This window comes from Xenopus laevis, chromosome 4L, assembly GCF_017654675.1.
Source record: "Xenopus laevis strain J_2021 chromosome 4L, Xenopus_laevis_v10.1, whole genome shotgun sequence".
NCBI classification, from domain to species: domain Eukaryota; kingdom Metazoa; phylum Chordata; class Amphibia; order Anura; family Pipidae; genus Xenopus; species Xenopus laevis.
Window position 1 is genome coordinate 125,193,429 of NC_054377.1, and position 18,456 is coordinate 125,211,884.

General features: G+C 40.6%; 1 protein-coding gene across 5 annotated transcripts in view; it reads left to right on the forward strand.

The window, feature by feature from the left end:
• The first annotated feature begins 5,994 nt into the window (after positions 1-5,994).
• Positions 5,995-18,456, forward strand: part of mst1r.L (macrophage stimulating 1 receptor L homeolog) — a 53,136-nt gene continuing 40,674 nt past the window's right edge. For 2 of the 5 annotated variants that reach the window (XM_041589178.1, XM_041589179.1), the window contains exon 1: positions 17,773-18,118. In XM_041589178.1, the coding sequence (XP_041445112.1) occupies positions 18,011-18,118 (108 nt within the window). In that variant the 5' untranslated portion in view covers positions 17,773-18,010. 5 annotated transcript variants of the gene reach the window in all.

Sequence of the window (18,456 nt, forward strand, 5' to 3'; positions counted from 1 at the left end):
TCAGTTTTACAATGAATCATACAATAAATGCAGGTAGATCACACAAGTGGAAAGCAACGGCCCTACGTCATTCTGTCTTGCTGAAATCTGACTCTTTATGTGTATTTCTAGGAGGTTCTAGAATACTGTATCTACCCTAGGGGTCACTGTACTGAATTCAGAGAATTTCAGTTTTGTAGCCCCGTAATGTTAGAACTCATCTATTAGATTGATTTGCTGGGCAGTGCTTGTTTTTTTTTTATCAGATTTGGCAGCTGGAAATCTTTTCCCATAGCGCTGCAGTACAACAGTGCCAAAGAGTGTTCTGTGCAGCACAACAGACATTGACATTTAATGGAGAATGTTTTGAACAGAGATGGCAAACGTGTTGTTATAATCATCTGGTCAAGTTCTGCATCATATCATTTTCCAATAATATATCCACTTTAAGTCACTGATTTAGCTAAACACACTTTTTTAAAGGTAAGTTTTATTAATTTTAACAAATCAAGACAAAACAAACCAAAATAAAGTGAAACAATGTAATCAGATATAGTGGTGTTGATTGGTGTGTCGGCTCAAATACTTGTATGTACATCAGAGTAATATCGTCAGTAGTTGCAGATGCCTAAGTGCATGGAGAAATAATATTACAATTGAGTACAAAACACATACGCCCAAAAGATATGGTTACATTTCCGTGGGGTTGCACCAGCACCCCACACATTTTCAGACTCATCTTTAGCCCCCTTATTTTGTATGTCAGTTTGAAGTCTCCAGAAGGTTATGTAAGAGGGATATTCCCCATCCAATGCATAGCCACTGCCTTCTTGGAGTGAAACATGAGAGACAGCAGACGAATTGTGGCTGCGTTGGTGGGTAGTACATCATCAATCACCCCTAGTAGGCAGACCACAGGGTCGACAATTTGTGCTGTATCGAATTCGGCAGTTAGGGTCTTCATTATGGCAGTCCAAAATTCTTTTACAGGAGGGCAAAGCCAAATCATGTGAATAAAGTTGGCTCCAGGGGATTTGCATCAAGGGCAAAGTTCATCTTGTCTTTTGCCAAATCTTTTCAATTTAACGGAACTGGTAGAGAAATTTGTACTGTATAAAGGTGGCCATACACGGGCAGATAGTGCTGCCGATATCGGTCGTTTAGACAAATTTGACAGCTAATCTGCCCCTGTATGGGGGCTTCCGACGGGTCTTTCCGATCGATATCTGGACATGATATCAATCGAGAAGGTTTAATTTTTCTCCCGACTGACCTGTCGGAGCCAATTGCGCTCGTCGTAATCCAATCGTTCGGCCATAGGGCTGAATGTTCAGATTACCCCCGATATAGCCCTGCCGTTAGTGGCATATCGGGGAAAAGATCTGCTCGTTTGGAGATGTTGTCAAACGAGTGATCTTATAGTGTATGGCCACCTTAAGTCTGTATTTTATTGAGATTAGAAATCTATAGGCCTCTTCCCATTGTTCCTGGTTAAGATTTGGAATGGCCTGCATCCAGAGGTGATAGACCACATCTCCTTAGAGCCTGGATAGGCGTTTGGCTGAAGAGGTGGCATAAAGGGTACTCTTGAGAGTATCCCTTACTAATACCGGGGGAAAGAGTGTGAAATTGCACCTGAAAGGCGAGTCTGAACTTGCAGTACCTATAAAATTGCACCTGTTGGTCCAATATCCTGCCTTGCAGATCCTGATATTTAGGGAACTGTGCAGTATGTACAAGGTCAAAGAGTTTTTTGAGACCCAGATGTGCCCAATATATAAAATCAGGTAGATCCTACAGGTGGGCAAGGAGTGAGTTGCCTCAGAGTGGGAGGTGGGGTGATAGATGTAGTGGGGGGTGGCCTAGGAGCTTCAGAGCTGTTGCTCATGCTTTGTGTGGAGTCTTTTAAGTATCAGACAGAGCACTTGTGTCTATACGGTAAGTACCAAGGCCCCTAGATAAGTTTAGGTAAGTACGCCATCTTGATGATGTTTAAACACACATGGTTGTCAACTAAACTTCGATGAGGAACTTTAATAAAATTGCAGCAGTTCTGTATGCTGGAGCTGTCAAAGAAATCAGATTATGATGTTCTAAGGCTATCACATTATCTAAGGGGTTCCTGTGCCCATTGTATTTAATGGAGCTGTCATTTGATATGCAGAGTGCATTATTGCTCTTGTTACATGTTTACATGCACAGCACGTAATCATATTTACCGTACTGGTGCACACAAGACAACTAAATAGAAGCATGTTAAAAGAAGCATGTTCCCGATGTATAACAATGCAGCATGCTCTTTTAGGCATTTTGCTTTTATTTCAGATTTCATGATCTTAGCAGTTTTAAGGCTCTTACAGATGAACATTTCTTGCAGGATCTTTCATATATTCCAGTGCAGGGGACCGCATGGAGAAATGCTGCCCTGTATTTCTGATGGACACAGGTAGAATGTTATAAGAATAGCATAGGTATAACAATTGTCGATATAAGGGACAATTCGCTAGTGAAAGAGAGCAAACAAAGTTTTGTGCCCTTTCGCCAGACGAATTTTTGCTCAGGCGAACAATTGTGAATTTTCCATTACTTTACCCCTTTTGCCAGAGTTCCCTTCACCAGGTTATACCTGACCAACTGATAAGATTACACTACATCCTCCTCATCTTATTTCAGTGACATCATATACTTTATGCAGGAACGTTATAAAAAAATAATAAAAACGCTGGCATTTTTTCATATTTTCAAGTGGGATTGTGTTTAAAAGTTGTAACTGTTAATATTTTTGTTTTAAATTTTTTTTTAACCATTTTAATAATAAGTGGCCACTTCAAGCATTTGCACCAACATCTCTAATAAAGACATATATATGACCTATATGTACCCCCTATTCAAATTGACCTCAGTGTAAGTGTGCAAAGTTTCGCCAGGTAGAAATGGACGTTAGCGAACGTTCGCTACGAAATGCTCATGCTGAGGAATTTATGCTAGCAAAATTAATGAATTTTGATTAATTAGCATATGCTCTGCAAATTAACGCATGGCGAAGTGACGCGAAGTGTGGTGGAGAGCCTTCCCAAGCAAAAATTCGCCCTTTAGCGAATTTTCCCCATTGATGGTACCAGGTAAGTTATGAAAGGCGAAGTGCAGATAAAGCAGGGCAGGGCAGGTATGTTTGGAGACACGGCAAAGGCTTTCTTTTGTTGTATTTAACTTGCAAAAGCAAAAGTTTCTCTTTAATGGCCTGTGGCAGGGATTTGCTCTGAGAGGGAAGGGTTGTTCCTGCTGCTATGCAAATGCAAATGAATGTGTGCCTTGTCCTCTGATTGCCAGCCATAAAATCTCACATTTGGAATTTCACATCTACTCGCTGACACCACTGACACCTGTCCTGCTCACACCCCGTACTGCTAATCAGGGCTGTGTGTGTTCCTTTATTTCTATTCCTCCAGCAGATATTATTGAACTTCCAGCTTCCTCTAACAACCAAAGAGATTGTAGTGCAAACATAGCAAGGGGTTTCAGGTGGGACAATCCTAATATATAGTGAATCAAATACCCTTATTAAAAATAAGGATATTATCTTTACCAAGGAGTTCCATGACCATATAAAAGCGAAGGCCATGCTTATACAAGTTTCAGTATAAGACGTAATAGAAATGACATCACTAAGCTCAGATTATAATCAATGACATCACTAAGCACTGTTTAGAAGGATATACTTTACAGGATATTCATGGCTCTTGTGTATTATAAAGTGTTACTAACACCATCTATAGCTGCTGCCCTTTTTATGGGATAAAGATGGGGGACAAAGGAATTTATCCACAAGTATATAACAGAAACTTGATTGGGACCCCCCTGCAGTGGTGGATTAATGACATGTGGGACACCTAGGTTACAGCCCCACAGACGCCATCTAGGCTACTGCTGGGTCCAGATTTGTGCAGAACCAGGCACTTGTGCACCAAGCTCTGAACGCCGAGTCAGATTTGCTGCACTTTGCCTGCATTCTTCACCCAGTAGATGCACCGGAGAGGACCCAGCAGCACAAATTTGGAAAATAGAAATAATAATTGAAAAAAAAGCTAGATGGGTCCCTGATCAAATTGCACTAATAAACTGTAGCCTAGCTTAGCTTGTGCATTAACGTGCCCCCCCCCAACAGATAACCATGTGTGTGCACCTGGTGTGGGACTTGTTAGGGTTAGGACTTGATAGGGTGCAACCATTCTGGGAAGGGGGGGATACAACATACATTTATTGTAACTATACATAATGGATTTTTGTCTCTCCTCCTCTTGCATAAGATGGGGTGTGTGTCACTAACTCAGCCAGGCAGCAGGTAACAGTGTGGTAGTGCCACAGATGGGTGCACAGATTCCCACTCTTGCATTGGGTACGGCTAATAACTGTATTATCCGTAGCATTCCATAATTATCCTGTGCTTCTGTGTCCAGCTGAGCTCTGCTTGCTCCTCCCTCAGGAATGTGATTTTCTGCACAGACACTTTCCTAGACTATTGCACCATATTCCATTCCTTGAAAGGACACGGACACGCCAATTGGAAATCCCCATAGTTTCTCTGGGTCTTCTACACCAGGCTTCTCTAGTGCTCCACATAGGGATTTGCTTGTGTCTGCCCCAAGTTCACCTGGGTGCCTCACAGCTTGATTCCCTTTATGGCAAGCGGCTACAGTGGTGCAAACAGGGGGCATAGTAAGGCAAGATGGTGTCAGTCTTATTTTATATAAGGGGTTTCCAACTTGCAATCTCTAGTTGCTGAACTACATTTCCCAGTATCCTCCGAAAGCCTTCTAGGAATGTTGAGGTTTGTAGTTGAATAACAGCAGGCGGTCATCATGTTGCAGAAGTTCTTTGGTCGGCACTGTTACTAACAGTCCTGCGAGCAGTGCAGACACAGAGTATAGTCCTTAAAGGGGAGGTTCACCTTTACGTTAGTTTTAGTATATTATCGAGTGGCTAATTCTAAGCAACTTTTCAATTGGTCTTCTTTTTTTTTACATTATTTCACATCTAAATATCAAGTGCTCTGTAAGGCTACAATTCTATTGTTATTGCTACTTGTATTACTCATCTTTCTATTCAGGCCCTCTCCTAATATAATATAAGACTAAATAACTGAAAAACCACAAATAATAAAACAAACGAAAACCAATTGCAAAATATCACATGATCATCTACATCATACTTTATTTAATTTATTTAGTTTATTTAAAGGTGAACAACACCTAATAATAATAGCTCATCTTACATTTTACATACGAGCGTATTTCTCCCACCTTGAGGTTGGCATTATCGGGCTGATCTGATCTGAACGATTGTATCATAACAGGCAGTCGGATTGAGGACCCGCATCTACAAACCAATGCGGTCCTTCATCCTTATATGTAGAAAATCTCCCCAGCACAAGGCATATTTTATATTGGTCACTCCAATGGGCAGGCCCGGATTTGTGGAAAGGCCACCTAGGCCCGGGCCTAGGACGGCAGGATTTTAGGGGGGCGGCATGCTGCCCAACCACACCCACATTGGTTCAAAACACTGGGGATGCACTGGTGATATAATCATTTTTTAAATTTCCCGTGTGCCAATCCCCATTGCTCCAGTCCCCCTGGAGGGGACAGGGGCGACAAACGGCAGTGGGACTAGGGGCGCCCACTATGTAAATCCGGCCCTGCCAATGGGGAGTCACTCAAACGTTCTTCTACCAGCCCCGTCCTGCTTAGTGTGTTACTACAACTCCCAGCAGTAGCAGCAGTAGCAGATGTAGCAGGAGTCCCAGGAATGTAGCTCCAGCCATACCTACATGAGCCCTTGTTTGTACAGTGGAACTGGGCGTGGCTGAGCACAGGCTTATTAGGTACAGTACATGAGTACAAGCAATCCGTCCCAGCACTGTCAGGCCTGCACATTGTGCAATAGAAAGTGTTTGGGCTGAGGGGCGGGGCTAGTGTCTCTCTCTCTCTCTCATAACCAGTGATTGTACAGACAGCAGGAGATTTCACCCACCTTCTCCACTCGTCCGACCAGAACTTCCAGTCTCCCCCCCCTCCTCCTGTGACAAGAGGCAACAGCTACTGAAGACCCTCTCTCTCACTCATCTCCTCCCTAATAGTCAAGACATTCGCTCTTCTGGAATCTGCAGCTCAGGTAAGTGCAAGCTCTGTGGGACAGGGATTCATTGGCACATGCCATGGAGAGACTCCAGATATGCTTTACTGGAATATGAATACAAAGAGTATTGTTTTGTCAAGAAGGACCTACTCATTGAATAAACTAGGCTCATTATGAATAAATAATACAAGATAAAATACAAACAGGTTTCTGCCCTGGTGCCTCAGTGCCCCCAAAGCAGCACATCTAGATTCTGGCACTGGGATGACTTGGAAACCCATTTTCTACTAACCCGTATTATATTGTCCTTTGAACTTGTTATCTGTACTAAGATGTGCTGTTGTTCCTTCGGTGAGATTAGTCGCCCGGCGACAAATCTCCTCTACTTTGGGGCGACTAATCTCCCCGAACTGCCTCTCCGCAGGCTAGAACAGTTAGGGCAGAGATACACGTGAAGATTCTGGGAGATTTAGTCGCCTGGCAACTAATCACCTCTTCTTCGGACGACTAATCTCTCTGAAAGCCTTCCCGCCGGCGCTTTAGATTCCAGCATTCAGAGCTCTTCGTTTTGCAAAGTCATCCGAAGTTTCCTCACTTTTTTGGGAGATTAGTCGCCCGAAGAAGAGGTGATTAGTCGCCGGACGACTAAATCTCCCTGAATCTTCCCCCCCTCCCCTGTAGTGTAAAATCACGTTGTTAAAAAGCTGTGCACTTGTATAAAGGAGTATAGATTAGTCACTTTGCGACAAATCTCCTCTTCTTCGGGACGACTAATCTCCCCAAACTGCCTTCCCCTGCCTTCCCGGCAGGTAGAAATATCTCCCCGTGTGTCTCTGCCTTAACTGTGTGTTACTAACTCACAACAGTAGTGTAAAATTATTTTAAAAAAAAATGTTCCGTGACTTTGCAGCCGGGAAGAATCATACCTGTCACAAGAAAATGTGCAGAAACACATAGGGGCTACAGTAATGAGCAATACTGTATATGATCTATAAGAGGTGTATTATAGAGACGAGGGGTGTCTCTGTTGTGTTCTCCAGCTGTTCTCAGGGCATGTTGGAAGTTGTAGTTCAACAGCAGCTGAGGGCAGAACTTTCATAGTCCTATAGTGATCTCTGGCAGTGGAAGTCATCGGAATGCCCATTTCCTGCCTGAAACTATTCTGCGCTGAAAGTTTTCCGGCACCCACCTCTGTACCTAAATTATCCCTTTGCCCTTGTGGAGATTGTTTGTATAAATCCTATTAACGTAACATCGCTGTGTATTGTGTTACCATTATGTAACAACTTTGGAAGTTATCACCTTAGTACCACAGTATGTAGTCTAAAATCACGTCATTAAAAAGCTGCAAATGTGAAGTTGTATAGAGGGGCGTAAAAGGGTACAAAAAAAACATAAAAACCTACGCTGAGCATGTGTGCCTGTTACATCAGAGAAATTCTGTCTTGCCTGAACTTGTTCTATTGACAGCAATGGGTTGCTCCAGGTCAAAGAGTAAAATATTGTCATTTTCAGGGTAAGAAAATAGCACCCCTTTATAAAGCTTTAGTGGGGGTGTATATATCCAGCTTTGCGCCTAGGCATAGCTCGTCCCCTACCATTAGCACATATACAGGATAGTTTTTAGTGCTTGTATCAATCCCAAAGAACAAGCTCTGCTGATGGATGAAGCTCCCTGTAGCTGTCACCCTAGGCATGTGACCTCTGTGCCTATATAGAAATAAGTCCCTTTAATGAAAAACTATCAAAGTTAGGGTAAGAAGGTCCCAAAGGAAACAAGAAGCCTGTTTAAAAGTGTGGTTCACCTTTAGGTTAACTTTTAGTATGTAATAGAATGGCTAATTCTAAGCAGTTTTTCAATTGGCCTTCATTCTTTTCTAAAAAGCTTTTAAATAGGGGTTACTGACCCCATCTAAAAGCAAATGCTCTGTAAGGCTACAAATATATTGTTATTTCTGCTTTTTATCATTCATCTTTCTATTCAGGCCTCTCCTATTCATATTCCAGTCTCTTATTCAAATCAGTGCATGGTTGCTAGGGTCATTTGGAACCTATAAAACAGATTGCTGAAATTGCAAACTGGAGGACTGCTGAATAAAAAGGTAAAACAACTCAAAAGCCAAGAAAAATGAAAACCAATTGCAAATTGTCTCAGAAACTCTCTTCATCATTCTAAAAGTTAATTTAAAGGTGAACAACCCCTTTAATGAAAAAAAAAAAAGGATAAAAAAACTTTTGAAAATATAATGAATGAACTTCGCTCATGCTATGTAGTACAGGTATGGGATCGGTTATCCGGAAACCCATTATCCAGAAAGTTCTAAATCACCGAAAGGCTGTTTCCCATAGACTTATAATGGGACTTATAATTAAAAAATCCAATTTTTTTTCTCTGTAATAATAAAATAGTAGCTTGTACTTGATCCAAACTAAGATATAATTAATCCTTATTGGAGGCAAAACCAGCCTATTGGGGTTGTTTAATGTTTATATGATTTTCTAGTAGACTTAAGGTATGAAGATCCGAATTATGGAAAGATCCCTTATCCGGAAAACCCCAAAGCATTCTAGATTACAGGTCCCATACCTGAATCTACATTTCCAAATTTAATTCATTTCTTCTGTCTGTTCATGTAATCCCTCTTGTCTCAGCATGCCTGTGTGTCCCTTGCTGTTCAGTATGCTGAATTGCTGAGTATTGGAGAATGTGTCAGCTCTTTGTATATACAACCTAGCAGTTTTGTTTGTGTCTGTGATTGTGATTGCTGAATAATGCACACGGTTATTCCGGGACAGAGGTGACATGTAGCCATTTTTGTGTAGCCCTGTGGAACAACAATTCTATGAAGAAATAAAAGTAAATTAATTCTAATGCTCCTTACAGTATTTTATCTTTTCCTGTGAAACTGGCTACAAGAATCTTTATATTTTTGATTATTTGGGATAAGATGCAATTTCTACGGAAGTGATGGGGGGTTATAATTAGTCTTGGACATGTCTAGATCTCCTTCCAACTAACTTATCTTGATCAGGTGATAGACCCAGGGTGATAATGGACCCAGGGATATTTTGCTGATGATGAGACGTTATTTCCCTAATTAGTAATGTGTGCGGTTTAGGCACTCCCTTGTCTCTGTTTGCTTACCTATCCCCAGAAGGCATCATTTCCGGCACTCTGTGTGTTGTCTGCTCTGTGAAGTCATTGCTTACATTGTTTTTTAACGCACAAAGCTTATTAAAAAGCCTAAATCATACCCAGTATCTACTCCTGATTGTACACAGTCATCAGACACCTCACTTCCTCGCTGGGTTTACCTTTACTGACAAGAACTGAACAAAATGGAGAAGGGTCAAAGTATAAGTGAAGTGTGAAAAGTTACTGACGCATGACTAAATCTGATACGGAAGGTTTTCTAGAAGCAAGAATGGGGAAGAGAAAAGTATAGTAGGGCCAATTCATCATGCATTAAAACTTATTAATGATCAACCACAACTGCCACTGCAGACACCAAGGAGGTTTGGCAGTAAAAATCTAAACTGGCCAAAGTGCTTAACCAAAACTTTTTATTTATAGTCTCCTTGCAACGGGCACCCGGGCGCTAGTCCAGTATCGGTTTGAAGTGGAATATTCTAGTAATGGGTCATCTCATTCTGGTTGTGCACAAATATTTACTCACCCAAACAGAAGGAGAAGAGTGGACCCTGCGCCACATGCGAGGGAATAAGTGTTTTATGCCAGGAAAAAGGGTGTGCTGGCTATAAAATATAAGAACAACAAGATGTTGATTCCTACTAAAATGTAAAAAAAAAATATTCATTATGGGGTCAAGAGCTGAGAAAAATATAAAAATAAAACTTATTTTTTAATCGTGCAATCAGGGTGTGAAATATGGAATGGGATGGCTAGTTGCAGTGGTACGTTTCGGATCTCTCACTGTCAGGCTAAATAACCCTGACCAGAGAGTAATAATACACCCCTATGAGATTCACTGCATCAAAGCCATGGACTGAATGATGATTCTTGGGTCACGGTAAGCAGAATACCAGCAAGGTTATAGTAAAGCTAAAGGTCATTAGCAGTAGTCAGGGAAACCATGCTGCAAGGACCCTACCTATGTCTGCTAATAAGCTACCAGACTTTGGGCAAGAGGGGGGGGTGTTAGCATGGTATAGCCATGACAATTTGTGCCCTCTGATGAGCCTACTTAAACCTATTGTTGGCTAAGTATAATGCCCCTGGAAGACTCATCCACCTAACATTAATTAAAAAATAAAAGTGTGTGCTGCCCAGGGACCCGAACCCCTGTATGTGTAATCCCCAGTTCGCCAGCGCATGTGCACGCTCACGAGGGAGTCGGGGGCTAGGACCCTGTGGCCTAAGGGCACCCAAGGCCGAAATCCTGCTCTGCATAGTTCCAAGAATAGCTATGGCAGCAAATAAGGGTTTACCCCAGATCTAACCTTATTGGCTTATTGTCAGGGTTGTAAGGCTGTCGGGCCCAAGGATTTGGGCATAAAGATTAAGTTGGCACTGGGAATAAGGCAGTGAAAGTCCAATAACAAGGTATCCTTTGTATCAGAATCTAATAATCAGGCACAGGGCAAGGCAGGCAGCAAACAGAATAGCCTGATGGAGGCAAGAAGTCAAAACCAAGTGTCTGATAATAATACTGCTACCAGGCATTGTACCAAGAAAATAAATGTATACATATGACATGAGCAGCAAAGATGAAATTGTGGAAGAAAGAAAGAGAATGGGTGTGGGTGGCTGGGTGCTGGCACCTTACAAAAATAACGCCATTTTCATGTACATGTGGAATAAGTTGCAAGGAATAATCTGCAGTCAGTTAGTTTTACCCATGACTTGCTCATAATAAACATGGAACTTCAGTGCCTGGGAATCAGCATCTTGGCTGTATTTAAGAGAATGACCAGAAGGTGTTATTGTTCAGGGGACCTGTCTGTATTATGTAATAACTATAATTAGGATTTCATTAATATGTCATAGTCTGTGAGGGTTTGTTATTCTTTGTATTATTGAAGAGCAGTACCCTATAAGGGGAGAACTAGCCAATATATTAAAGCAGATGGAACAAGCTGTACACAGTGGTGCAATCACAGCAGATCTGATCTTTTTCTGCTATTTTAAACATATTTAAACATTTTTGTAATATATAAGTAGGCAGTGTCTTATCTCTAAATGTGATATCCAGAAAAGCTCTGAATCTCTTTAATAAAAAAGCAGTACCTTGTTCTTTATGGTAACTAAACTGTATAAATCCCTATTGGTGAAAAAACAATGTTAAAATGATTTTTTTGTATGGAGATGCCTTATCTGGAAAACCTCAGATCTCAAGAATTTTGGATTATAGATCCCATACATTTATAGTCATTATTTTACTCTTTTAGCTTTTTTGATGCCAGGGAAGAATATACAGTGTTTTCCCCATGGTACCCTTAAAAACTTAAAGGAGAAGGAAAGTCGTATTGCACTTGGGGGTGCCAAATGTTTTTACTTATCTGAAACCCCAGGCTGGTGCTCCTCTCAGCAGAAAACTGCACCTGCCCGGGGTTATACCAGTGAGCACCATGGAACGATCCACCTCCCTCTTCCTCTTTCTTCGCGCTGCTGCGCATTTGCCTTAGAGTGAAAAGCTGAACTTTAACTAAAAAGTTGGCCATTTCATTCAACTGCACATGCGTTTGCCCTGGGAAATTTGAAGAAGAATACGGAAGAGGAGCGCTCCGTGATGCTCACTGGTATAACCCCGGGCTGGTACAGTTTTCTGCAGATAGAAGCACCAGCCCGGGGTTTCAAGTAAGTAAATACAATCACTTGGGGGTGCCTAACATTTGTCACCCCCAAGTGCAGGATGACTTTACTTCTCCTTTAAAGGGAATAATCTCTGATTAGAGAGAGAGGTCAGGGAGAGCAAGGATTTGTCTCACTGATCATTTACCATTTAAAATACATTTTTTTATTGTTAAGAATTATGCTTGTGAGCTACGCAGATATAGAAGCATGTGATGCACACACTGCTTACATATACTATTAGCTTCCAGCATTCTAGTGTAGTATAAAGGAGATGGAGGCTCACAGATTCTTTACTGGCCAGCAAATGTGAACACAAACCTCCCAATATTTTGGAAACTGAAAGAGGGACAAAAAGATAATTTTTTTTATCACACCCATTTTCATTTTATAAAACGGGGCAGGTTATTTAAGATTTTGAACACATATCTGTTTTTATGTGTTATTACAGTTTTGCTAATGAAAGTGAAATTGTCCTTTAAGGACTGTCCCGCAAAAAAAACGAGATAGTTGGGAGTTATACTTTCATATACTATTAATTTCCAGCATTATAGTGTAATATAAAGGAGACGGAGGCACACAGATTCTTTACTGGCCAGCAAATATGAACAGTGTGTGTAAAAATGTATTTTATTGCACAACATTATTGTGCTCATAGTTCTCATTTAGTACAGAACTCGGCAGGATGTAACTGGAATTTTCCTGCATGCATTTTTCATTCAGTCTGTGTATAGGCGAGGTATGTTTATCCTATAAAAGTCTGTCCTATAAAAATGTCCTTTCCACTCAAAGGGTTAAGTCTCTGGGGGTCACCTTTATGGCAATAATCAAATATGCTATGAAGACTTTGGGCAGAACTGATTCCAGCAAAACTAAGGGTTTTTCTGTAATTTAGTGATTCTCAAAGAAAAATAAATGTGAGAGTTCTTTGTCCTTAAAGGGGGTTCCTTGTCCTTAAAGTGTTAGACCGGTGCAGTAGAACAGGGAACCAAATGGAAAGTAGGTGCTGGCCAAACTGGCCATATTCCTTATGTGTTCACCCTGCATGATGCATTACTTTTATTATAGGGTTGCCAGTCAACTATTTTTTGCCATCTAAATTACCTAAAAATCTCTAATGATGCTGCATGGTTCTGCAGGCTGTGTAAGAAATGATGAGTAGGCAGGTTGGGTTTAAAGGGATAAGATGCACCTAGATCTAACCTGATGCCATTTAGAAACGAATTCAAATTGAAGAAAAAATGTTCCTTAGAACTATAGCAGGTGCATTGATGCTCTCTGTGTTTATCCTTGGGTTAAACCACTCCATTAATCTCTAAAGAAAATGCGTGGCTTTCTCATTTTTATAAAAAAGCTTTAAAAATTAAAAATTCATGAAGTTTAAAAACCGCGACAGCCTTTAATACAAAATGTCGGCAGTTAAAAGTTGTCGAGGTCCTATACAAGTCAATAGTAGCTGCATAAAAAGATTATTCCTTGCACAATATTGAGGAAATCTGAACAAATGAGTCACTTAGGAATAAAAAATGAATGAACAGAAGACCTGTTGGAACTGGTATAAATTTACGGTTATTAGTCTAATCACCTGTTTGTGATAACCGTATGATAATATAGTACAGGTCCTGTTATCCAAAATGCTTGCGACCTTTCTGGATAATGAATCTTTCCGTAATTTGGATCTTCATACCTTAAGTCTACTAGAAAATCATGTTAACATTAAATAAACCCAAAATAGCTTGGTTTTGCTTGCCATTATGCCCATTATGTTGTCCAACATTGAAAAAGATGTCAAGTCTGGGAGGGGAGAAGTACATTTCTTGCACTTCTAGTAGGATACTCTTTATTTTCCTGACCTAAACATATTTTTTAGTAGGGTGACCAAAGCTCCCCTTTTATCTGTAGATGCTGAAGACAGTGCCATCTTTCAAAAGCACTAATAATCTAAATACATCCTTGGAGCTGTGGGGTTTGTTGGTCACATTATTGCAAGTAACTGAATATAGAATAATATGCAGGTTGCCACCTTTCATTCCAAAAATAAAAACAGGGGTGGTGGGGTGGTAATGTAAGGGGTGGGGTAATGGCTACAAAGCTGGGAGGGGCTCTGCTGTAAAGAGGCAGATCAGACAGGGATATTATGGGTAGGATAATTAAGTGGCCAGAGGGATTAAATACGGAGCTGGGAGGGGGGACTGGGACAGATTTGGTGCAGGTCACAGATGAAACAACTACCAGAAAGTAAATCTTTATTATCGCTAGTAAATCTTTATTACTGGCACCTGGCCTTGGCTGGTTTAATCACGGCTATCCTATACTGGCCCAAATATACAAATATATCATGACACTCAGAACAATATCACTACCCAGGGGATTATTCAGAGCCCACAGTCACCGAGTATCCCAGAGGAAGGGAAACTTTTTAACTTGTAAACATCAACATTGGAATACAGTTGAATATGCACTTCAGCAGAACAGAGCAGCAATATTTGTTTGTATACCAATCACTGAATTGTCAGTGAACTGTGATGCAACTGACAGTGACTTCTCAAGCCTGTTAGAAGGGACATTCACATGGCGATACTTTTAATGCAAAGATCTGCTCTTCTATACATAGACAAAGGCACCATCCTCTTCAATATTAAAGGTCAACTATCTGAAAATGGTCAGGACAGGTTATAATTCATTAAATAGCAACAAAGATCCATGGTAAAAAAAATCTATGCCCCGTGCTAGCAATATTAGACTTATAAGCTTCAGGTATACATAATACAAATAATACTGTTCTGAGACTTGGGCGGGTTTGGGTTGAAATCTGGCCTACTGTGAGGGTTAGAATTTGGTTCTGGTCAGACAGGGGAAGTTATCCTCGGCTACTGAAAATTCCCTGTCTTGGAACTAGAGGTGCACACAGCGTAGGGTACAGAGTAAGATGAAGCAGTACAGGTTGGGTGCTGGTCTTACCAAGGCAACATTTTGCAGGTTAGGGTTGGGTGCAGGTTAAGGTTTTGAGGTTGAGTTTTTCCTTACCAAAACATCACTACTTTTAGTGTCTTGGCATTTACGCTGCCCTGAGTATACAACAAGTATAAACTGAGCATCTTTACTGGCTCAGCAATGGATTTGCCCAACTTATATGTGTGTGTAAGCTACTTTCTAAAGTGTTTGCAAGGTATGGCTTACAATAACTTTAAATTTCTAGTAAACTTAAAGGGATTCTGTCATCGGAAAACTTGTTTTTTTCAAAACGCATCAGTTAAAAGTACTGCTCCAGCAGAATTCGGCACTGAAATCCATTTCTCAAAAGAGCAAACAGATGTTTTTTATATTCAATTTTGAAATCTGACATGGGGCTAGACATTTTGTCAATTTCCCAGCTGCCCCTGGTCATGTGACTTGTGCCTGCACTTTAGGAGAGAAATGCTTTTTGTCAGGCTGCTGTTTCCTTCTCAATGTAACTGAATGTGTCTCAGTGGGACATGGGTTTTTACTATTGAGTGTTGTTCTTAGATCTGCCAGGCAGCTGTTATCTTGTGTTAGGGAGCTGTTATCTGGTTCCCTTCCCATTGTTCTTTAGTTTGGCTGCTGGGGGGGGGGGGGGAAGGGAGGGGAGTGATATCACTCCAACTTGCAGTACAGCAGTAAAGAGTGATTGAACTTTATCAGAGCACAAGTCACATGACTTGGGGCAGCTGGGAAATTGACAATATGTCTAGCCCCAAGTCAGATTTCAAAATTGAATATAAAAAAATCTGTTTGCTCTTTTGAGAAATGGATTTCAGTGCAGAATTCTGCTGGAGTAGCACTATTAACTGATTCATTTTGAAAAAAATGTTTTTCCCATGACAGTATCCCTTTAAGGAAACATCTCACCATGAATTACTCTGCCCAGAAAGTCTTATTTAACTGCATATATCTTTATTTATGAGTAGTAGATGCCACATGTTCCCCTTTAGAGGAATCAACTGACTCATCCGTAAACCTCATAAAACCTAAAACACTGGAGGCTATAATGCCCTCTCGGCTTTACCTAGATGGTACTTTTTAAAGCCCATGTTGAATATATTTTTCCTTTTCATTCAGATCCATACCTACATCAATGGTAATGAAACGGTTAAGAATATGTTGGTGTTGTGTACTGGCATCTCAGGCACATTTTCTCTGGTCTTTTCTCTTGTCCCTGGGGGCTGCAAGGATTCTGAAAAGAGATTTTTTTTTAATACAATAGCCTTAGCAAGCCAAACACTGCACATATTGCATGTTTTTCCTTCCATGTTTTTCTGGATGTACACCCCTAAAATCATCCAGTATGTGAGTAACACGAGTCTGGTCTTGACTCTTGAGTGAATATAGCTCCAGGCCGGCTATTTCCCTGCAGATTCTTTAGACAGATCAATCAGGATTTCTGCACTACTTGTATTGTGCAAGAATCACTCACTGCTGGAAATTCACAAAAGGTGCAACTGTGTAGAAACTCATGGCGTCATATATTTACCAAAGAACTAAAATAAAGTTACCCAGAGGGGACTCCCCTGCCCTCACTTATTTATATATATATATATATATATATATATATATTATATATATATATATATATATATATATATATATATATATAGGGTCAAATAGGTTTAGCTCTACATTTTGATGATGGTGGTGTAAAAGAAACCAAACTGACGTTCAGACATTAACTCTGCCTAACTATACTTACCACTACTTTTATGAGCTCATCCTCTTTTACCCAAATTGTTGCTTTCTACCGATGTTACGTCAACACAAAGCCAGACCAATAAAATCCACATACTTCATGAATTTAGATTCATTCTGCATGGCTGTACAGAAATGAGTGCAGTCATTTTTTTTAAATAATTTTTCATTTAACTGCTAGGTAGGTAGGTACACAAAGTAGTAGATTTAAAGGAGTGGGTGGCAAATAACTGGGTTTTTTTTTCAACTGCGCAAATGTATTTTGGTGATGTTAGTGGCAGAAGTCAGATATTATTTACAGGTATGGAATCCGTTATCTGGAAATCCATTATACAGAATGTTCTGAATTACGGAAAGGAAGACTCCCATAGACTCCATTATAATCAAATAATATTTTTTTTCTCTGTAAATAATAAAACAGTAACTTGTACTTGATCCCAAATAAGATATAATTAATCCTTATTGGAAGAAGAACCAGCCTATTGGGTTTATTTAATGTTTACATGATTTTCTAGTAGACTTAAGGTATGAAGATCCAAATTACGGAAAGGTCCATTATCCGGAAACCCCCTGGTCCCGAGCATTCCGGATATACTTTAAAGGACAAGGAAAGGTGGGTTCACCGGGGGTGCCAAAATCCAATTGCTACGTTTTTTGCCTGGGTTGGTTTTAGGTATAGTTTGGCACTGTTTTTCCCCCCGGCCAGTACATTTATGTTTACCTCCCCTTAGTGTCTGCAGGCTACCTGGGCTTCCATGCAGCCATACAATATTGTTCTGAATAAACTGCTAATTAGGCAGCATATGTAAATGATATTTATGGTTTTACAGGGTCTTATAGTAATAGTTATATCTCTCCAGAAACCTGCAGATTAATGCACAGAAAGGGGTGTGACCTTTAATATAAAAGAAAATTCAACCCCTTTCAAAGATCTGCTGGGTTTCGCATGTGAATGGGGTGAGGATTGATATGTGCATTTACTTCTTCCCAAGATCCAGCCCCTCCCTCGGGGCACAAGAGTCTGCATGTTACGGAGCTGTGTTCAATGGCCAGGAATGAAGGAAGGGCAATGGCTTCAGGTGATAGGAATTCCAAACAAACCTGCTGAATATTGAAACAACCATTGCAAAGGGTTGGTAACACCCAGCACCCAGTGTGTAGATAACAACAAACTTCTCCAGCAACAGCCTGGAGCAAAATGCCTATCCCATGCTGGATTAGCCCCCGCGGGGGACGTATCCTAAACTCACAATTAATTACGGCTGATTAGCAACTTGCAGTGTGAAGCGACACACAGACTTTAATAAGTTATGTAGTTAAAACAGAAATGAAGGATTAAAGGATAAACAAAATATTCTTGCAATTTTTGTGTAAAACCCAATGCATTCTCCACGCCTAAAGCTTCGATTCGTACGATTTTCGGACCGTGTGTGGAGTGTCCTGACATTTTTCGTGCCATGGCGATCGGTCGTTCAAACGATCGGACAGGTTAGAAAATTTCTGTCAGCTACTGATTATATCTCTGCATGTATTGCCGATCTGACGATATCAGTGGGAGACTGTCACTAGCTTTGGTCGGACATAACTTTTGTACGATTGCTGTCAGGGGCAGAACATCGGCTGATCTGTTCTTTTCTACTTTATTTGATCTGAATGGTTAGTGGCAGGTCGGGCAATGTCACCGAACGATCGTTCGTCTGTCCGATGTGAAGGTAAATCTGCACTCTATGGCCACCTTTAGGCTGCTAAAATGACTGTAATCTGACATCTACCTGTGCCAGTAACCCATGAAAACTTTTATTTCCCTTTAAATACTGTACATGTTA